The 23,521-nt window shown below is 45.6% G+C and overlaps 1 protein-coding gene across 8 annotated transcripts in view; it reads right to left on the bottom strand.

Annotated features, from left to right (window-relative positions):
- Nucleotides 1-4,636: 4,636 nt before the first annotated feature.
- Nucleotides 4,637-23,521, bottom strand: part of Cpeb3 (cytoplasmic polyadenylation element binding protein 3) — a 191,720-nt gene continuing 172,835 nt past the window's right edge. For all 8 annotated transcript variants that reach the window (XM_057777651.1, XM_057777650.1, XM_057777649.1 and 5 more), the window contains one exon: nt 4,637-10,222. In XM_057777651.1, the coding sequence (XP_057633634.1) occupies nt 9,995-10,222 (228 nt within the window). In that variant the 3' untranslated portion in view covers nt 4,637-9,994. The remainder of the gene's footprint in view (nt 10,223-23,521) is intronic.

Below are 23,521 nucleotides of genomic sequence, written 5' to 3'. Positions count from 1 at the left end.
AAGAACATTGGGTGCTCTGTCAGAGGACTCGGGTTCAAATCCCACCATCCATGTGGCAGGACCATCTCTAATTTGGGTCCCAGGGACCCAGCACCTTCTGGTCCCCTTGCCCGTCAACTGCATGCATAGTATACAGGCACACGTGTACACAAACATCCTCATGTAAATAATTTTTTAAAAATTCCAGGAATGGTTACCCATCCTAGCACTTAGGAAGCAGAGGGGAAGAATTAAAGAGTTCAAGGCCAACTTTTGACTGTGCAGAAAGATTAGGGCCATCCTGGGCTGAGATCCTTCCCAGCAAACAAAGGCCTTGTAAACAAAATATAGATCCCTCAGCTGACAGAAGCGCACTTGGCGGTTTAGCAGTTTAATAGGAGATGTCAGTGTTCAGAATGTTTTGTTTCTCAGTGCTAGCAATAAGAATTTCATTTCTTAATAGTCCAGATACAATAGCACCAGAGTCATGAGACGAGCACATATTTACAAAGCCTGTGAAGGTGTGTGTTGAACATTACAGGACAACAGCAAAGTGACCTCGAGAAATGGAGCTATGCCTCATTTATGGATTAGATACACAACACCGGGGCCCTGAGTTTAATCCCAGAAAACTCAATATTGCTAGGGTTCCAAACATGTATAGACTCAAATCAGTTCCACTCAAAATCTCAGTGAGTTTGGAAAGAGCTGATTCTAAAACTGAGAAAGCAGAGACTTGAAGGGCATTGATTGCCCTGGAGGAGGAGCTGCAGAGGGGGCTGGAGGACAGGTAGAGATCAAAATAATCCAAAGCAGGAAAGGAGCCGACCAGAGAGCTGCATGCCCAGCCATGAAGCTTAGTGGGGCTGCAGCAGTCGGGAGAGCAGAGAACTGGTGTGAAAAAGCAGGGGCAGAGCTGGAGCTACCTGCAAATCCAAGCGGCTTTACTGCTTGGTTTTTCTGTAACGGAGAAAGGACAGTCTCCAAAGTCAGGTCCTATTATAATTCACCCCTATGTGTATGATGCTGTGCAAAATTGAGCTCAGTTGTGAACATACATCTTAAACTAAAGCGTAGACAAAAGCATGGGAGCTAGGCTGTGGCTCAGTTGACAAAAGTCAGCCTCGTGTGTGGGAAGCCCTGGCTTTCATCCTCAGCATGGTGACAAACACCTGTCATTCCAGCACTCAGCAGGGAGCAGCAGGGGGAGCAGGTCATCCTTGGCTTCTTAGTGATTTGGGAGCCAGCCTGGGCTACATGAGACCCAGACTCCAAAGAAGAAGAAGAAAAGGTGACCCTGGTTGAACAAAGATTTCTTAGACATGACACCAGTGGTAGCCGTACCTGCGCAGCCCTCTGCCATAGCCGCCCTGCGCACCCCTTTCCTTGCATCCTTCCTAGTCTTTGCTTTTTGTTAGGATCAACACCATCATCAAAACAATGCATCTTTTTTTTTTGTCCTGGAACTAGCTCTTGTAGACCAGGCTGGTCTCGAACTCACAGCGATCCAAAAACAATGCATCTTTAAGGTTACAGCTCATCATCACGGGAAGCCAAGGAGCTTGAGGTAGAAACCACAGAGGATGGATACACACCCCTTACTAGCTTTCTCCCAGGCTTACATCCAGCTAGTTCTACACACCACATACACACACACACACACACACACACGCTTCATACATCGTACTAGCTTTCTCCAGGCCCATCAGTGTAGAGATATGACTGCCCACAGTGGGGTGGACCCTCCTACTTCATTTAACAACCAAGGAAATGCCCAGGAGACACACACACACAGACCGGTCTGCCAGAGGCTGTATTTCAGTTGAGTGCCTTCTTCCCAGGTATGGCAGACTGACACTCACCAACACAGCTACCTTGGCAACATCCTTCACTAAGCAGTAAACAGACGTCCAAGAAAGTGGGCTGTGTTGGCATCTAAAGTTGGGGAGATAAAGCAGATTTGGGGATTGGACTCTCAACCTGTGAGAGTGAATGCGGTCTCCAGGCAGGCAGTGGCAGAACCAACCGAGGGAGCATCAAGTGTCTGCTAAAGAGCTGTTTGCCCCACACACCAGACCTCAGAAGTGTTTTGTGTCTCAGTGTGTGGCAGCCTGGACACTGGAGGCTGAGAGGTCAAAGTCAACCTGGCTTACATGGCCAGTACCAGCTCAGCCAGGGTTAAAACCCCATCCTAAAAAAATAAATGATACACATGAAAAACACAACGAAGGCAAGTGAGTATGCAAAAAGATGATCAACACCGGGCGGTGGTGGCACACACCTTTAATCCCAGCACTCGGGGGAAGAGACAGGTGGATCTCTGTGAGTTTGAGGCCAATCTGGTCCACAGGGAGAGTTCCAGAACAGGCTCCAAAGCTACAGAGGAACCCTGTCTCAAAAAAACAAAAAACCAGAATGGATTAAAAAAAAAAAAGATGGCCTACATTATGTGGTCGAACATTTCAAATATAAGCAAAACTACTAAACGCCTTTTAGGACAGCAAAAATCCAATACACATGAGAAACACCGCAAAGGATCTAGCTACCAGACTGCATTTCGGGGAGTTGGGGAGAATCCTGAACGGTGGGGTGCAGTAAGAGGCTCTCAGTTTTGAAGATAGTTTGGCAGTTTCTTACAAATCTACCCATTACACCAAGGCTGTGGCTTGGCTCGAACTCCCAGGCTTGCTATGAATGCTATTTTAAGTTGAAGGCAATTAATTCAGCAGCTGACAAGAATGGCTTTTTGGGACTTTATCTAAACGTGGGGAGCTCTGAGGTTGAGGTCGCCCAAGTGCCTCAGGTTGACTGTACCCAACCCAACTTGCACATCAAGCAGCACACAAGACTGCCGAGTGCACTGATTTGCGGAGGAGGCGCTTTCCTGCCTGTCTGCAGAGCTGCAGCTGCACGGTGCATTAACGTCTGTCTTCTGTTGATCCTTTTGGGTTATTTCACAGATCTCAGTCACCAGCTAACAGGAAGAGTCCCACACAAAACACAGCAGCCCCCAGCAATCCTTCTGGCTTCCATGCTCAACCATCTACTTAGTTCAACTACTCCAGCTCAAAAACGGAGGTGGGAGTAAAGGGGGGGTTCATGTGTGAGTCTTACTGCAAACGTGTCGAGGGTGTGGAGACCTACACCAGCCATCTTTAAAAGTGGGGTGTTCACTGGTGATGGATGCTTCTGCAGAGCAGGCACACTAGCCCCCCTATTCCCAACAGTTGATCTTGTGTTGGGTAGCCATCTGCCCACCCAGCGCTTCAAGTCAAACACAGGGTCAAGCCCAGAAGTTTCTGTCTCCAATGACACCTTTGCACACCTCCTCCGCCTTCATGTCGCGGGGGCAGGACATCAGAACCATTTTCTGGGGGCTGGAGAGATGGCTCAGAGGTTAACAGCATTGACTTCTCTTCCAGAGGTCCTGAGTTGAATTCCCAGCAACCACATGATGGCTCACAACCATCTGTAATGAGATCTGGCGCCCTCTTCTGGTGTGTGGGAAGCAGAATGTTGTATACATAATAATAAAAAAAAATGTTTTTTAAAAAAAAACAAAACACACACACACACACAGAACCATTTTTTGCATGGACTAGTACAGGGTCCAAGGCAGATGGCCACCCTGAGAAGAGGACTCAATTTGTTCCTTAACGTGTGGCTGTTCAGAAAGGAGACTTTAAAGGAGCCCGCCATGGCTCCATGTGTGTGTGACAAGCCCCATGGCTGCAGGGTGGCACCAGTCACAGCCACTCTGGGTGACCTGGGGTCCCTGTAGGCCTGGTGCCCGTGCAGTGCACTCACCTGTAGGGCAGCGCCCTGGAGTCCACGTTCGGCTCATCCTGTCGGCGAGGTGGAGGCAGATGTGGGGACAGGACACGCCGAGGGGAAGGGTCAGGTCGCGTGGGAGTGCCAACCAGATGCTGCGGCCCTGCCTCCCAGACCTCTCAGCTTTCTGCTCCCCCTCCTCCTGTGACACCCCTCTTCCTCTCCTTCCCTCCCCTCCCTATTCCAATAGTCGCTCCGTGGCCCTGGGGGAGCCCAGAGTGCGGTGTCACCCTAGCTGTGTTTAACATGCGGGCGTGTGGAGTGCATGCTAGAGCCCAGGCCTTCATCCCAGAACCACCTGTGCCCAGACCCACCCGGATGGAACCGTCTTGTGCCGGGTTCCTCATCCTTTTCCTTCAAGGAGGACCGGTTGACTCTCTGTGGAAACTGCAGCAAGGCCCCATTTTCTGAAAGAAATTCATTAAGAGACTCCGGTGCCATTGTGAAAACTAAGATGGCATCAATGCTCCCCTTTTCAGAACAGTTCGGATTAAATAATTTGGCCTCATGTGGCAACCTGCTGGCAGTTCCCAAATTTAGCTTGCCTGAGCCCAGAGGGCCACCAAGAGCACAGAAAAGAAAACTCCTAAGCCCCCACATCTATCATCTGAGCCCACAAATACTTTCCTCTTTCAAGTCTACTTGTGCGTTTGAAAGTGTTGTGTTCGGGAAAGGGGAGCTTTGATGGGAGAGGGGAACTATTTGGAAGACTTGGGGTTCTTGTTTTTTAACAAAAACTACTGGAGCAAATCAGAATTTCCCGAGGCGGAGCAAGCACACGGGGAGATAGTCCGTAGCAAAGGATGACAAGCATCAGTGCTTCGTACAACTAGATTTAATAAGTTGTTATTACAGAAAAAAAGTCCAAACTACAAAGTTAAGCAGTTAAGCGACAGCTGCATGAGCTCCACGCTCAGTCACAGTAGCGAATCCGTACAAGCAGGGTTAATCCAAGCCCCAGGGCAGAGGAAGGGTTACCAGCGCAAACAATCCAAGAGAACAGGTAAGAAAGATACAGTACAGTTCAAATTAGTTGTTAGTTGAAAAACAAATACAGAGATCCTAGCTGTGAACACTCTAAAAGTCAGGTCCATCATTTTGACAGCAAAAATACAAAAATGCCTAACACTTTGTACCCCAACAGCACTGTGTCCAGGAGCAGGCGTCCCCTGTGTTAGCACCCGAGCTCTCCACTGGACCCAATGAGCTACTCTGATACACAAAGTCAGATCCCTGGACTCGCGGTTCCCTCTTGACCCACTGTGGGGTATTCCGTCAACAGCATCCGTTATAAAATACTCCGTGGTGGGAATGGAACACTGTGGCAGCTGAGTTGACGAGTTTGGTTATTAGAAAAGAAAAAAGAATGGTAGCAGACACGCTACGGCTAGTGGCAGAGAGGGGAGCAGCACAAAGAAGCCGGTTTTAACAAAAAGACACTTGTTTTATCACTACTCTGTGACTAACCTTTCATTCAAACCTTGCAAGCTGAGATGTCACAATACTCAAATATTTAGGTAGGAGCTTGACCCGGTTAAATGCCACTTTGTTGCTAATAGAAGAGAGAAAATGAAAACTAGCAGCTATTGGCTAATCCAAATGCAGTCCACTGCGTTAGCCCATGCCTCACTAACAAGCTATAAAACACAAGATATAGGCAGAAATCTAAGCATAATCTTTATACCACTAAACAAGAATTTTCCCAGTTTCTTCTGTTCCTAATCATTTATTTGTAGTTAATGTAAAATTCCAACCAATAGGACCCAATTTGAGTTAAAATTTTACATCACAACTTGATCTAATCTATATATTATTTACAAAACTGAATACATAGAGCGAACCCAAGAGCCAGCTCTGGACACATGCGGATCCCAGTTATTGATTAACCTCCTCTCCAACGCGACTACAAGAGGCCACCAGCAACTAGCAGAAATGCACCTTCTATCTAGAGCAAGTCCCGGGATGTTCTGTTTACACAACACCAGCTGGGTAACTGAGATGCCTCTGCGGGAACTGCAGACGCCTTGGCCACAGCTGCTTTCACAGTGCACTACAGGGGCAGGGGCTGGGGTGGGGCTGGGGTGGGGCTGGGGTGGGGGGGGAGGGCTGGGGGGGTGTGGAGAAGCAGCAGCAGGAAGGCAGACAGATCATGCGGAGTGGCCCAGTGTCACCATGGAAAAAGGTAAACAAGGGGCGCTAGAACAGAGACCAGACAAGGAGGGAGGAAGATGAAGCGAACACATATACAGTGGTGACGTGCAGTGTGCATCCCCAGGGCCTGCCGCCAGCCCTTCCAGGGACACGCCGGGTGAGGCATCAGGCTGTGTCTTCTCTCACTGGTCACCACTGTGCATGCATGTAAAAATCTGGGAGGGAAAGGCACCAGCTCACACATGGACAGCAGTTGGTGGCAGACACGCACACACACACACACACACACACACAGTGCACACATGAGGAGTTTTAGGGAAAGCACTGGGCACTGCTGGCCGAGCGTGGTTTCACACTCCATGCTATTTCAGGAGGGCGACTTCATTATCAGGTCACAGACTCTGCTGCATCTGGTGTTGTGTAAACCCACGGTGACATCCTCAGAGACCTGTACTGTGACGTCCCTAGTCTCACACTAAAGCACTGTAAGAAAGGAAAAGGCTTGTCCAGATCCCGCACGTTCGGCTCATCCTGTCATCTTATCACCCAGTTGTCCGTTACAGTCCCGTTCGCTTTACAGAACCAACTCTTCCGTCGTTGCCACTGCTGTAAACCACATCAGCGAGTTAGTACATAAAGCTTTGCATTTCAAAAAACTAGACACTTTAGTAACAATATTACAAAGGTTTTAGCTTCAAAAATAACTGAAAATGAAAAAAATAAACTTTTAAAGAATTAGCATCATAAAATTAATTTATTCCAAGTAAAAATACAAAATAATATTATGACGTTGACCAGATATGAAAGTCCCTCCCAGAAACAACTCTAGTAATGATTGAGAAAGCACTCCTTAAAGAAAATACGAAATAAAATGAAAAATATGTAAATATGTTTAATTTTTTCTTAGCAAAAAATCTTTCTAAAAATAACAATGAAAATTTGTCTCAGTACAAAGGCTACGTTACTATTGAAAAAATACCAGCATGAGGAAAAGGTACGTATTTGACAGTAGAAAATGAGTGTTCTGTGAGTCACAATGTCTAAAGTCTGCAATGAAAATAAATCTGCAATAAAGATTTATGCCTTTTTTCTTTTCTTTTTTTCTATTTTTATACAAACAGTACAAACAGTATTGCACGGAACAACAAAGAGTCGAGGTTAGTACAGCCTTCAAAAGTCCACTACGTCAAGTGTCCCAGCAAGGAAGGCCACGGCAGGGCCTGTGTTACCAGGGGCTTCCCAGTCAAGTTGCAGGGCAGAACACCTCTGTGTTTTAAAAAATAATTTTTTGAAGGACCCTCTCTTTTAATATAACATTAAGAACTTGGGGGGGCACATTTATTTACAAAAACAAAAGGGAACATGTTATAATTTAATAAACTAAAAAAGTTCTCTTTAAAAAAATACAAACAGAAGAACTCTTTCACAATCCTGGTCAGCCGCACAATCAACACTTGATATAAATATACAAATCAAGGGAAAGTAGTTTCGTCACCTAAGTCACAACTCCCGGCAATAATGGAGTCTCTCTCACAACCTGGTCTCCCTCCGCGACAGACACTGTGGCCTCCGCGTTAGTTTACGCTGCCCAGTCTTCCAGCTTCTCTAGAGCTCAGGGTTGTTTTAGAACATGAAAGAGGGGAGCTTCTTCCAAACATCTGCATCTTTCACATAATTAGGTAGATTTCTGTAGGTTAGATATGATCTTTAATATTATAGTTATAAAGCTCTAACTTCTTCATTTTCAAAAAACACAAATAAGCATGAAAAAAATAAAGTTACCCATCTGTTAAATCATTTTCTTGCAGAATTAAATTAATATATATTTTCTGAATAAACTTACTTAGAAAATATCATTTTCTTTCCTATATTTCAAAATTGAGGTATTGCAAAAGATCAGGTCAGTCAGAAAGCATGCCTTTTCCTTAAAAACAAACAAACAAACAAAGATCATCAGCCAGCTCTTGAAAACGTTCTAGAATATAAAAAGTAGTAGTGCGTAACAAAATTTCCCATACAGATGAAAAAAAGTAAAACACAAACATAGAAAAAAAGGAACAAAACAAAACGAAACCACATCTGGGCTGCAGAAAAGCAATTATTACCAAAAGGCCCAGAGAAAACCCCAAGGGGGGGGGGCTCTAATAGGCATCTTTTAATTCAGTAAAAAACTATTTTTTTTTCTCCTCTTTTTGAAAACAAACTGTAGCTGGAGAGCCAGTATTCACAACTCAACACTGGAGAAACAAAAACCAAACTACAACAAAAACCAGGCAACACTAACTTTAAGACAGTACAGGAAATCACAGCACAAAAACACAGTGACTTAGATCTACTCTGTGACATCCAGTCAGATTGTCCCCAGAATTCAGAACAAAGGAAGAAGGGATTAAAAGCTTTACAGTCTTGCAATCACCGTGCCTGTTTCTATTCCTCTCTGCAGCCCAGGAGCGAATGCTAAAACAATGTCCACGGGAGGACGAGCAGGGCGCCAGCCCAGCCAGGCTTTCCAGGGTGAATCCAGGGACCTGGTGGTTAATGTCTCACACCAAAGGCCGCGTCTGCTCAGTCACTCAGTCAGACATTGCTTTAGCATCACCCTCACGTGGCTTCTGACAGCTTATTTCTAGATTCTGTGTCCATCCTTAGTGTTTGAGAGCGAGGACGAGCTCTTTGGCCTTCTGGACAAGATCTGAAGCTGTGGAAAGTGGGGTGAGCATTACGAGGTCATAACTCAGAGCTCAGGGGTTAATAATGTACCAGTTATGAATGGTCATGCCCACTAATGTCTGACACGGAGGCTTTCAACAGTTACATTTGATCACAGTTAGACATAATAATCACTTTACTATATAAAATAAATTGCACAAGATATAACAGCACCGCAGTACTTCATCTACCACCCACAGGTTTGCTGTAAGAGTATCCTACACCTAGGTGTTCTATTGGTTTGAGTAATGGTCGTCCTGCTATGGGCTCTTCCTGTCCACGGACACTCCACCCATTGAGGCATGCCTTCCTCCCACCGATTACCAATTCTTTTGAATGAAAAAAATCTTTAAAAAAATGAGTAGTTTATAGCTTATATAGATTCTTAATTTGTGCATTGTGGGAAGGTTTTATACTAGACATTGGATATAAAATTTATTGCATGCAGCAACCGCATTAAGTAAACATGCAGTCAGGAACGGCGGCCTCCGCTGGCTCTCTCTGGTCTCTTCTGATCTCCTCCGGCAGCTTGCTCTATCCCTAAACCATGAATGTGTTGTTGGGTTCTTGTTTTTGTTTTTAATTGATACCTTAGCCTGAATAGAGTATTATGGTATCAACAATATCATTTTAATAGCAGCAAAAGCTATTGCAGCATAAATTTACATAACACTAAAACATCTAACCCAAATCCTCAGCAAAACAAAAACCAAACATGAAGGAAATGAAAGATCCAGCTTGTGAGGTATCCGTACATGTCAGAGTACAGAGCAACTACAGGCTTATTTTCATGAAGGGCTATCCTTGCTCTACGTGATCCCCTCTACTGATTGCTGATTGTAAAGTGTTTGCTACGTCGGCCTCTACTTACACGTGGGACCTTTGGTAAGTCTTGTCCTAGGGGCGACTCTCTAAGTTTCTGAAAATAAGTGCATGCTCCAGTTCAGAACCAGTCAGAGCGACGACAGCACAACATCAAACAAAGAGTCACAGACGTCAACCTGACGGCCGCTGATGAGAATGGCAGTCTACGTACTGTGGAGGTGACAGATCAGGTGTAAGAAATCAAGGTACCAAGCAGACAAGTTGTGAGTCAAAGTGCAAATGGGCACCGTTACACACTCTGCGATTCTGCACTATACTGGACGCTGAGTTCAGTAATATGGACTGTAAATGATAATAATAATAAAAAGACCCATTTCTTCTTTAAAAATCGAGAACGAATGCACAGATTTCCAGAACACCGTGAGCCCTGAGGCAGTGCCCTCTCTTCCTCCTTGTGATCCTACTCCAGTACTTGTAGCTGGGTCTGCCCGGCCGGCGCTCAGCTCCAGCGGAACGGGACGTGCCGAGGGCGGTCGCCTCCCTCCTTCACCAGCGGTTTGTGGAACTCGCGGCCGGCTCGGGAGTGGATGCTGGCCCAGCAGTATTCACAGTAGTACTGCAGACAGGTGACGTTGGCACAGAAGAAGGGAGCAAACTTCCCACCGCAGCGCGTGCCCTGGCACTCGTCACACATCTGGTCATCCAGCACATATGGTTTCACTTCCACCTGGACCGGAGAGGAGAGACAGGAGACAGGGCTCAGCAAGACCTCCTTAACCTGGCTTTGCAGCGCAGCTGTGTGGGGTCTGCTCGGTTCTTCACCTGTGTGCTTTCCCAGCACCCTGATCTGTAGGGGCATAACCCCACACAGAGCTGTGCAGCCATAACTCCTGAGGACGGACAGAGCTCAGTGCAGGACAAACATCATCCCAGGGGAAGGGATGCTTCAGAAAAGCCTACAAGCCTGAGAAGGTAGGCCCGCACCAGGCCTGCCAGGGAAACCGTAGGCTCAAGAGAGGTTTGGGGCTTCTGTTGTGATGAAAGGCTTTTCAAACGTCCCAGGGCTTTCCTGGACCCCAGGAACTGCAGGGAAATAAGGGAGGGGGCAGGGGACATGCTGAGGCTTTACAGGCCTCATCACCCTACTCTCTGCATCACTGGAAGCTGGAACAGAGGGTGTTCTACCACAGCCCTTCAGGGAGCATTTAATAGACCAAGTGAAAGCAAGCTACATGACATGAAAGCAAACCAGAGAAAACATCTGCTTCTCCATGTTGCTAGAGCCTAGAAAAAAGACTGGATTGTGATAGAAAAAAGACTGGATTGTGAATTTCTTTGTTTGGAACACCAGGAATAAGCACAAAGATGGGAAGTCTGATCGTGTCTCTCTGACACCAGTGGCGGAGCCATGCTGGGGAGAGCAACCCTGCAGCTGGAGCGTGGTCCTGCAAGGTGGGCCAGCTGTCTGATGCCAGAGCCTCTAGCAGGGCACAAGCCAGGGAATCTCTCCAAGGGGGTGGCAGGTGGAAAGTGGGGGTGGGGCCACGGAGGCTGCAGTCTAACCTCCCACTGTGAGCTCCTGTCCACAGGTGTCTGTCTACTGGCCAGATAATGAGAAGACTCACACTCTGGATCACCAAGGAGAAATGTCTTTTCTGCTCCTCCCTCCACCCCCTTAAGCTAAGGACTGAACAAGTGGGATTCAAACAAATCCCTTCTATTAATCTCTACATCATGAACTATCACGGCTCTGCAATCAAACCTGTCTGGGCTCACAGCAGGCCACAGAAACCTGTTCCCCTCACCGCACACCAGGAGAAAACCATGCCCTGCTTGTTAAGAGTCCCTGAGAGCAGGTGAAGTCAGCACCCACAGTGCTGACTCAAACACCTCAGGCACAGCTGCAGGTCCTATGGCTTCCTGAAGGGCAGGCATGAAACTCTGTGCTTGAATGTGCACCAGTGTCTACTGTCTTCCTTGGTTTAGTGTCCCACATACAAGTGCCAGTTCGATACTCAGAGGTCCTTTCTTGGTCAGAAGGTTCTGTTCTGCCTACAGGGCTAAATTCAGCTGCCTGAGTAAAACAGCTGCTTCCTGTCTCCAATGGCTTCAATTCAAGTCAGTCTGCAGTTTGCCCGGACTCCCCCTAACCCACCAGTGATTTCCCAATGCAGACTCTAATTGCTCAAGCTTCCCCCTTCCCCATCTCCTTTTTTCTGATATACAGTCTCACTTACATAGTCCAGGCTGACTTTACACTCAAGACTCCCCTATCTCAACCTCTTTCCACGTTGGTCTCTACTAGAACAGCTACTTCCCAGCTTAGAAGCCTTCTGTCTCGAAAAACCAAACCAAACCAAACCAAAACAAAACAACCCCCCACCCCCCAAAAAAAGAAGCCTTCTAACACCTGCTCTCAGCACACCTCATGACATTCAGCCATGGCTGTCCTGGAACTCTCTCTGTGGAGCAGGCTGGCCTCGAACTCACAGAGATCCGCCTGCCTCTGGCTTCCAAGTGCTGAGATTAAAGGCATGTGTCACCACCACCCAGCCAACATCCAGCCATTCTTTTGGCTTTCTTGCATGAAATCAGCAGTGTGTGTGTGTGTTATACATTTGTGTGTGCCGGTGCACATGCCTATGAGCATACAAGGAAGCTAGAGGAGAGGGTGGGTGTCCTGTGCTCCACTGTAGGTACTTGAGACAGGTCTCTCACTGAACCTGAGCTCCACAGGAAGTCAGCAAGCTTGGTGAATGGCTTGCCCCCCCCCCAAGTCCACTGCAGTGCAGGATTACAGGACTGTATGTGTGCGGGATCTGAACTCAGGTCCTAATGCTTACACCAAATACTTTACTTACTGAGCCATCTCCCCAAGCCAACCATTTCTTGTTTCATCTTTTTTTTTTTAATGTGGCAGCTTGAATGAGCATGACCCCCAGGGCCTCATATGTTTTGGAAGGACTGGGAGGTGTGTCCTTGTGAGGAGGTATGTCCTAGTTAGAGGAGGCACGTCACTGGGTTTCATTAGGTAGCTCTGACTGGCCTAGAACTTGTTATGTAGACCCAGTTGGCCTCAAACTCACAGACACCCTCCAGCCTCAGGATGCTGGGAGTAAAGATGTGAACCACCATGTGCAGCCAAATCAACAATTTAAAAGTGAACGATTGAGTGTGACTCAATACATTCACACTGTGTGCAGACATGATCTAAGGTTACGAAATGCTTCTGGCACCTCAACAGGAAGTCCAGGATCCACTAACTACCTGCTTATCCACTTCCTGGGACCATTCTACATTCCTTCTCTACACTAACTATTCTGGGTACTCCACACAGTGAATCACATACTGAGAGATTTGCTCCATCTGGCTTCTTTGACCTTCATGAGGTCTTGAGGGCACCCGTGGTGCATGCCCAGGGCCTTGGGGTTCATCCCCAGTACCACATCATCTACATTGTAGCCTGGAGGATCACTTGTACACTTTCCCCTACATTTCGTTTACACGTCTGTTGATGACACTGGTCGTTCCACAGTCTGCTGTGCCTGACACTCTTGACATGTGCATGCATGTTCACTTCTGGGAGCAGATGTTTCTAGTTTTCAGGGTAGATACTTGGGGATGAACTTAGACAGCAATTTGATTTTAACGTAAAAATATTTACTTCTGTGTTATTTACAGGTATCTATGTAAGTCTTGGTAAACCTGGAAGCCAGCAAGTCCCAGACATCCTCCTGCTACAGCCTTTTTGGATCTGGAATTACGTGCTCTGAACTGCCGAGCTGTCTCTCCAGCCATTCAGTGCTTCAGTTTCTGAGGAACCACCGAGTTCTTTTCCACAGCAGCTACAAACCACAGCACTCCAACCCACAAAGTAGCGGAGCACCAGCCTCTGTGTGCCATTTGTGGGGTTCTAACCATCCTGGTGGGGAGGATGTGGCCCCACCATGGGTAAGATTGGCATCTACTTAATAGCCAAGATATTTAGCTTCTTTTCACCTGCGTATTGTTGTCCATTTTCTTCTTTCTTAAGAAAGGATTTAGTATGTGGCTTTGACCTCATGACCCAACTGTCTCAGGGTTCTTAGGGCTGTGAATAACAGGCATTCACGACCACCCCAGGTGTGGCCATAGATATGTCCTCTATAGAGAAAGGCTATTCAAATCTGCTCAGTTGAAGCGAGCTGTCTTTCTGTTGTTAAGTTGAAGAATTCTTTAAACATTCCGGATTCAGCCTCCATGGTCTAGAATGAACAGCATCTTTTCAACCATGTAAGTAAGTTGCCTTTTTACTGTTTGTAAAATGTCCTTTGGCACAGAAAAGTAAGTCACTTGTGTGCTGCAAATCTGAAAAGGACCCCAACTGTCCAACTGGCTTCCAGCTGGGCTCTGTGCCAGCTCTTTTTGTGAGGGATCTGCAGGATCAAGTTAGATCTTTGCAAGAGCCACCATAAAGACCCTCGTGCCAGCCACAGCTGGTGCCTTCTTCTCAGCTGTAGTAGTGCCCCCTTGCTCTAAATTTCCAGAGGACTGGCATTTCTCCCTCTTGATGCTAAGACACCTGACTTCTGATCTTTAAAAAGTAAATATTGTGCTGTGCCAGGTATGGCCGGCCACATGTGTACCCATAACCCCAGCATTTAGAAGATGGCAGCAGAAGATCAGGGTTTGAGGTCATTCTGAGCTACAAAATTCCTGTCTCAAGACACACACACGCGCATTCCTTGTTAAAATGAAGTATGCTTTCTGTCCCCTCAGAATCAGGAGATATGAAGTCCCTGACAGGTCAGATAATACAGCACAACACAGTCTTCACTTTCTGTCCTGGAACTAGCTCTGTAGACCAGGCTGGATTCGAACTCACAGAGATCCACCTGCCTCTGCCTCCCAAGTTCTGGGATTAAAGGCGTGCGCCACCACCACCCACCCCAACTGCCCTTTTAAGTTTGTGAATTCTTGCCATTTTTATTTTTACTTAATTAATGCCAGTCAATAGTCTAAATAGAGCACCTGTTTACAAATAAACATACAACTTTTGGACAGCACTGAGCTCTGAGAGGCTTTCCTGAAGATGTCTCCTGACCTCTTTCCATTTGGCTGAGCAGAGCTGCCTGCCAAGCCTCTCTGGGTACCTGTATGAAGGTGCTGATCTGAAGAGCAAAGGTTTGCATGACAGAGAGATCCTTCACGAAGGACTCTGATGTCTAGGTTGTCCCATGCTACTGCAAGAGGGCAACTATTCTGTCTACAGTGGATCTACCTATGTGACTGATGCCTTCAGGTTCAGTGAGCGTCACTAAACACAGAGGACGAGACATTCTGCTCTAAAGTCACTTCCGAGGCCAGATCAGTGGCTCAGTTGATAAAATGAGCGCCTCACAATAGGGCCTGTGTGTGATTCCCAGCACCCAGGTGAGAACCAAGCCGTGGTCATCTCAACATGGAAGAAGGGACAGAGGCTTCCTAAGGCTTTGCTGCCTGTTAATTTAGCCAATTAGTGAGGTTCAGGTTTAATGAGACACTCTGTCTCAAAAAACAAGGTGGAGAGTAACTAACACCCCAAAACCAACCTCTGGCCTTCACACACACACACACACTACACAAATGAACATGTATTCCCAAACAAGATAAAAATTAGTAAATTGAATTACTAACATAAACATTTCCTAAAGATATTCCAAAACTCTCTGTAGTTTGTCTTATTCCAGGATCTTCTGTATGATTGTCAGGTATTTTTAGGGAGCTATCCAAAATAATTCTACTTTTGTTGATAAAAAATTCAACAGAAAGAAGCTGGTTTCTGCCAGCTACCATCAATTCAGCCATGACTCTGATGACAGCAGCACAGTAGGAGCCGTGTTACAGATCTATACTACCCCAAAAATCCAAATACTAAAGTCCTAGGCAGAGGTGAGCACACGACCAAGTTGACACTCTACTTCTAGGAGATGCACAGGAACAGGACATAAGAAAGACATTCAGAAATATTTAGATTCACAGTCACATGGGGTGACCAGGCCAAAGGACACATAAAGTCTCTGTGGTGTAGTGATGATGTACTCCTACAGGCAAGGAGAGCTGATGCAGAGCTTTAGCTAGGGGGCTGTCAGCTAATCTAGAGTTACACAGACAAAAAGAATGTCAGACACCAACAAAATGATCTCAGTGCTTGCTAACATGTCTCCAATAGTCAAAATACAGAGCTCCCTCTCCCTAGTTAAGTGGAAAAACTGATCAAGTGACTCTTGGAGGTAGATCAGACACTAGGGAGCGCATGAGCAGGTGCAGAATTCTCTCTCTGGCCCAGGAGGTTTGTAGCAATGAGATGAGGCACTGGACAAGGTCAGCTGCAGTGTGGCTTATGTCTACAAGTTCTATAAAGGGCAGCCAAAGACTGTATGCCCTTGATGTGAGCTACCACTCAAATAAGCCAATCAGATATCTAGCCATCCCAGACTGCAGATGGTGGAACACAAGTAGATGAGCTGGAGAACTGGCCAAGGGAGACAGAACTAAACAGAAATGAATGTAAGCTTTGTCTCTGGTCATAAAAGCTGACAGCAAACACAAGGTGCAAGCCATGTCAAGTAGACGTGGTCATGTTGGCGTGCATTGGAAATAGGAGGAACCAGCAAAAGGAGAAACCTAATTGTGAGATTTGTCAACGATCTTAAGAAGGAAAGTGGGCCGGGAGGGGTTCAGCTCAGTTGGCAAAGTACCTACTACACAAGCATGGGAACTTGAGTTCAGATGCCCAGCATTCACGTAAAAGTCAAGCATGTGCCTGTAAGTCCAGTGCTGGCGGATGAACGCAGGTGGATGGGGGAGGGGCTGTCAGGCCAACCAGTGTAGCAGAAAAGGTGAGCTCTAGGTTCAGTGAGGGGTCTGGTCTCAAAACAACATGGGGAGGAACAACAGAGAAAGGCACCTGAGGAAGAGCTAACGTGCATGCACATGGCGGCTCACAGAGATGGGGAGAAGGAGAAAGCAATGATATGGAAACCATGGATGGGAAAGGCCATGGCAAACTATTCAGAGCCCTCCTCATGTATGAGAGGAAAGAGACAAAGGCAACACCACCTCTGTGCTTAAAGGAAACATGTCAAGCAGAGGTTCCCCAAGAGAACTTATATGTAAGTGATCATCAAAGGAGTGGGTGCAAGGCGGGCTGGGGTCTGCTCAAAGGGGAAACACAGCTCTGAAGTGGGGTCCTTCGCTTGGCCTCAGGAGAAGGGCTCTCATAATCACACTGCAGGGGTAACTACTGGGTAGCAGAGTTAGTGGTATTCTTTGTTTCTCTGGAGGCTCAGAGATGAGGGACAGAAAATGAGGGGTTGAGGCAAAGCTGTACTTTATCGTTAGAGACAAGAATTTAACCAATGAAGGGGAAACTAGCTACACTCTTGGTTGGAAGCATCCACTCCTTCCATTCTGAGCATCCTCCTTTGGAAAGGACATTGTCAGAGGGGCCAGACTCACTGAGATCCCATGTGATGCTACCAAAGGAGAAGACAGCTCTGTAGAGACCTGCAGCATGGCTTTAGATGATTATAGCACATCCAGGACTGAAATCAAAACTCTTAGAGGCAGGCAGATCTCTGTGAGTTCAAAGCCAGCCTGGCTAGCCAAGGCTATACAGTGGGACCCTGTCTCAAAAGGAAGCACAGATTCCAGCATTAGGCCCCCGGAAGATAGTGTGAATGTAGACTTGACACACCAAACGTTTGTGTCAGAAATAGTCTTTCCAATGCTCCAGGAATGAAATATAGTAGTGCAAGAGGTAGAGCTAATTTAGAAATTTTTAACTTGGATAGCTTCAGAACACATGTGGATGCTGCCAATGGGAGAGATGCAGAAAATCAGCTAATGATGACATAAACAAGCTGCCAACCCAAAATCTTTAATAGCTAAAGGCAAACACAACAGAACTGTCTAGACATAACCTAACCAGAGATCATGACCAAGACAGAGATGACTCAACACTTCATAGTCAAGATGTCAGTTATGAGGATGGTGGATATGTGATGTAATCAAGACAAGTATTTCTAAAATGAGGCGTTAGAATGCTTTCTCTGGCCAAAAGGAAAAAGCCCCAAGTTTAAAAATAAGTTCCTGGGGCTGAAGAGATGGCTCTGCAGTAAGAGCACTTGATGCATTCCTAGAATCCACAGAAGATGGCTCACAGCCATGGTGACTTCAGTTCCAGGGCTTCTGCCTGCCTCTTCTGGCATCTATGGGCACTGAGCTCATATGCACATACACACACACAGATACACATGCATGCCTGTGATTTAAAATAAAATGAAAGGAGCTCCTGGGGTTTGAGAAAATCTGAACAAATGGGAACCAATTCTGGCGGCAGCCGCACTTAAACCGCATAGCTGGGACCTGACTGCTGTGACAGGTTCCATCTAGAATGGTACGGGTCACAGTTGGAACTCGCACCTGAGTTTGCCAAGCCTCTGAAAATCCATCTTTACCTAAGCCACAAAAGGAAACAAAGAGACTGGTGAACATGAATAGGAATGCATTTAAATACTCCGTGTAAAGGCTAGGAAAGGAGCAGGGTTTAATAACTGAAGGCCAAAATATTTGAAAAGTGTTCCAAAGTTAAGGATTTGGTATAATGGTCCCTGTTTCCAGATTAGTCTTAGCATGACTGGAGTATTCCATGAAAGGCCCTAGCTCACGTAGTAGGCCATTTCCTATCACCTAGAGAAGCATGTCTTCTTGGAAAACTCACCTAGCGGGAATACCCAAAGCCTTTAACACAATGCACTCACAATTTTCTTGGCTTGAATCAGAGATTATATCCAGACCTAGAAAACCATAGCAACCTTATTAATACTCCCACTACCATTCCCACCACAGTGCTAATGCAGGTTCCCCACCAGTAGGCTGTATTAGGAACAGCTAAATATAATGCTTAGTTTCAACTGTCTGGGAGCTGAAAAATCCTGCAGCGTACAAAGCAGATGGCAGATGCCTAGGAAATGAAAGGAATGATGCGCAAATAGATTTTTGCTAGCGGTAAAAACCACCCCCAACCTTCCAGATACAGCGAATTCACAGTTATTAACTTTAGAGATGCCCTGGGGTAGGCTGAAAAAAATCTATAGGGGGGTAGTTTGGATTTGATTTTCTTTTGCTTTATAAAGGATAATCCTTACCATTTTTCACATTCTGAAGTGCTAGGAGGTGAAAGGTTTAAAATGTCATGTCACCCCCATAGTTCAAAATGTATGCTTACACAGCAGAGCCCTGTGCCGACACCTCCACTATGTTTTATTGTGTGTGGAGATCTGGCCTTAAGATAGTCTTTTTAAAAAAATATTACATTTTAAAAATTCACTTGTGTGTATCTGTGCTATGCCACGCTCACAGAGGTCAGAAGACAACTGGTGGTAGCTGTCTCCTTCCACCATGTGGGTCCCAGGGATGGAACTCAGGTCGTCAAGCATGGTGACAAGCATGGTGCATGGAAGACAGAGAGGACAGCTAGCAGAGTCCCATAGGCACATGGGAGAGTCCTCCAGCCTGGCGTTTCCATGCTGCTTGGGAATAGGATTGAGATGTGAACATAATTCAACCTTCAACCAAGGTTCAAGAACAAAACTAGGACAAAGACGAAGACATTTGTTTGAATTCTGTGCTGAGCTAGATGACCTTAAGGTATCAAGGCACAGAGCACTCTGACTGATCAACTCAGCCTGTTTCCTTCACCAAGTAGGGGTTTCTACCAGCTCCTCCATGTAAGAACAAGCGCTCACCAGTCTGCTGACAGCACCTACCTGTAAGCTTGCAGATCCTGAGTCTTCTGCTAAATGAATAGTTAGAAAGAAGACAATGGGCTTTTTCTGACTAGTCATCGCAGGAGCCCCGGCTACACTCAAATGGGAGCCAGAAAGGAAGTTTGTTTTGATACTGCAGCTCACAGTGCTGTTGCCCAGGCTGCCCGCAAACTTGTGACTCTTCTGCCTCTGCCTCCGAGTGGCTGGAATGATAAGGCCTACACTGCTATGCACAGAAGAACATGGTAATCTTGCTCAAACAGGGGATTCATACTAAAAAGAACCACAAGTCCTGAGACCCAGAAAAACAGGTGAGGAGAAGCCAAAGTCCACAACTAGCAGAGCGAGTCTTGACAGGAAAGGTCCCAGGCCATCCTAAAATCTCACTTGACTATATAAATTCCCTTTAGAAAGATGTTCTAATCAAAGGCTGTGAGGGTCCCGGTTTTTCAAAAGGAGCCCATTTTAGAATAGCTCCTTGGTTTGGGGTGCTGATTCTTCCCCAAAAGGCCCAATCAGACACAGTTATAGTGATGAGATACAGGCTGGGTGACGGGAGCACAGACCAAGGGTCCCAGCAGAAATCATACAGAACAAGTCCCCAGAGCCCTCCCACTTTTTGCTATTGGGTCATTTTGTATATTCCCACCGTGACTGCTCAGGGACAAGCTGTAATACCAATACTTTACTTAGTATAGCTACTGGGTCATCTTAATCTTCAAGTAGATAAAAATACAATGCCTTTTAGTTTTCAGCAAATTCAGTATGTTTCCAGTAAAGACAGAGAAGTAAAAAAGATTAAATACATGAACTACTTAAGGTTCTTGCAAAGAAAGGGGCAATAGATGGCGTCCCATGAAATGAAAAGGGGGTTATTTTGAAGAGCAAGAAAGCAAACCTTATGTGCTATTACAATGTTCTTTAAACCAAAGCGTTTAAAAAGTCCCACTTTGGTTAACTGAAACTCAGTCTCTCTAGCCCTCAATAGTAAGCTAAAGTAATAAAGGAAGTATTACTTGTCAATGGTACTCTAAATTTTATTTCTAATGTATACAGCATTCTGTCTGCATGGATGTCTGCAGGTCAGAAGAGGGCATCAGACCTCATTACAGATGGTTGTGAGCCACCATGTGGTTGCTGGGAATTGAACTCAGGACCTTTGGAAGAGCAGTCAGAGCTCTTAACTTCTGAGCCATCTCTCCAGTCTTACATAAGGCATTTTAGGGATTGGAGATGTAGCTCAGTAGGTAGAGTATGTGAATCCCCAGCACAGACACCAGCTGTGGTGGCACATGCCTCTAATCTCAACACTAAGGAGGCAGAGGCAGGAAGAATGAGGAGTTCAAGATCAGCTTTGGCTAGCAATCAAGACTGAGGCTAGCCTGGGATATATGAGATCCTCTACCAATCAAGACTGAGGCTAGCCTTGGGTATATGAGATCCTCCAGGTCTCAAAAAGTATATAGAGGGGGTTGGAGAGATGGCTCAGAGGTTAGGAGCACTGCCTGTTCTTCCAAAGGTCCTGAGTTCAATTCCCAGCAACCACATGGTGGCTCACAACCATCTGTAATGGGATCTGGTGCAGAATATAGTATATGTAATAAATAAATAAATTAAAAAAAAGTATATAGACAGAAAGAGTTGGGATGAACAAGGAAGAGAGACAGACATAAGAGAAGGTAACAAAGGGTGAGGCAACCCCAATACATTTTATACACGTGGGCTAGAGAGGTGGCTCAGGGGTTAGCAATGTGTAGTCTGCTTCTAGAGGACCCAGGTAGGGCAGCTACACATGCCCAGCACCCATGTAAGGCAGCTCACATTACATACATATGTGAAATATTCAGGGACAAATTCACTAAGAATAATATGGAGTCATTGTAGATACTTTAAAAAAGAAAAGTACCAGATAATCTCAAGTAACCAAAGAAAAGAAATAAATTTTAGGGCTGGGGATGCAGCTCAATAGTGAAATACTTGCCTGGCATGCAAGAGGCCCTACATTTGATCATTAATACCACAAAGCCATAAATAATAAAAGATTTTCAACTACAACTCCAGTGCCCTGCCATCAACACAGACACACCCAGGATCCCTGTCTTTTCCAAACCATCTGTGCTAGAAAGGCCACGGCAAGTAACACACACTTAGAAAAAAAGGATTGTGGGAGAAAAAGTAACTGTGTTATTAAACTGTGTGACTCTTTCATGGAATTTGAACATGGGAGGAAGAAAAAAGTTGAAAATACAGTATTTTCCCTGAAACATTATTCTCCATATATGACATATCTTAGAAGAGTTCTATGATAAAAAAAAATCGTGGATAAGTATGAAAATGTCACAATGAAATTATTATATGTTGTATGCTAATTTAAAGTTTTAATTTATACTAGGAAACTTACTTTTGTGAAGATTTGCCTCTTTTTGGCTCCTTACAATGAAAGTTAGCATGTAAAAGATCCTAATATGTTCTAGATAAACTATATCCCTAACTTTTGAACGACCATTTTCAAACTTTTTTTTTTCCTACAAAAGCAGATTTTTAGGCATAAGATAAGTTTTAAACAAATCCCCAGAGACTCATGTTTCCTGGAGCACACTTTAGGAATTGGTAGGTTAAAGGAACGAATCATAGTAATATCCCTGGGTAGGACAGACTTGCCTTTCTAGAGTCCTCCTCCTGCTTCAAAACCAAAAATCAACAAATGCCCCCCTTGCCTGAAACAGATGATTACTTTATCACCCACAAGTCTAACTGTAACCTTTAATGAACAACTACCAAAAGATCTCAAACACCAACCAGAGTCTCAGAATCAGTGTGTTATCAGTGCTGCGACACACTGACACCGCTTTGTGGTTTCAAAACTCACTTTCCTCCCCCTCTTACACACACACACACACACACACACACACACACACACACTGGGGTTGGTGGGGGAGATTATTGTTCTAAGATATAGTAAGAGCTGTGGTGTTAGCTCAGTGGATAGAGCTCGTGTTGAACAACTGTGAGGACTGGAGTCTGGATCCCACAAAGCCACGCACAAGCTGGGCAGGTATGGCAACTACCTGTGATCCCAGCATTCCGGGGCAAAGAAGGGGGATCCTTGGAACAAGCTAGCTAGCCTAGCTGGGATTGGTGAGCTCTAGGGCTACTAAAAGACACTGGCTCAATAAATCAGGTGAAGAGTGACTGAGAAACATAACCTGAGGCCAACTATGTGTGCGCGTGCATGCACACACACACGCACACACACACATTTGCACACCAGAAAAATGTCAACAGTAGTCTAAGGACCTTATGATGCCCGGGCGGTGGTGGCGCACGCCTTTAATCCCAGCACTTGGGAGGCAGAGGCAGGCGGATCTCTGTGAGTTCAAGACCAGCCTGGTGTACAAGAGCTAGTTCCAGGACAGGCTCCAAAGCCACAGAGAAACCCTGTCTCGAAAAAGCAAAAAACAAACAAACAAACAAACAAAAATATGCAGACGTGGGTGGGCACGACTGACTCCCTGCTACACTCTGCGGCTCAGAGCTCAAGGACAGCCTGAAACATATAGTTAAGAACTTGACTATGAAAGAAGTAAAAATAGGGGGCTGGAGAGATGGCTCAGTGGTTGGGAGCACTGACTGCTCTTCCAGAGGACCCGGGTTCAATTCCCAGCACCCACATGGCAGCTCACAACTGTCTGAAAATCCAGTTGCAGGGGATCTGACACATTCATACCAATGTACATAAAATAAAAAGTTAAATAAACCATAAAAATATTAAAAAAAGAAAAAGAAGTAAAATTAAAAAATAACTGTAGAACACTTAGGAAACCTTCAGACCTATTTTGTTGATGCTCTAGTGACGTGTAGACACATTCTGGAGCTGTCCCAGCAACTCCATGTGCCCCTTCTTCCATGAGGTACTTGAAAAGCTATTTGAAATACTGAAACAAGTAAAAGTCTTTTGTTGCAGTTTTTCTTTATTTTTATTTTTGTAGTGTCTCACCATGCATCTTCAGTAGGCTTCAAACTCATTACATAGCCCAGGCTGGCCTCTGCCTCCTGAGTACAGGGATTAAAGGTGTGTGCCACCATGACCCAGCTTAGCATTTTTAAATGTAGGTTTGAGCATTGAAGATTTCATGGAAGAACTGAGTTTGAAGCATCTTTGGGTCCGAAGGGGGGAAGATGTAGGTCAGCAGTGGAATCGTCATCCCTAGTGCTGCACTAAAGGGACAAACAGA

This window comes from Chionomys nivalis, chromosome 8, assembly GCF_950005125.1.
Source record: "Chionomys nivalis chromosome 8, mChiNiv1.1, whole genome shotgun sequence".
Classification (NCBI taxonomy): Eukaryota; Metazoa; Chordata; class Mammalia; order Rodentia; family Cricetidae; genus Chionomys; species Chionomys nivalis.
The sequence above is the reverse complement of the archived record's forward strand: the minus strand, read 5'-3'. Positions and strand labels throughout refer to the sequence as shown.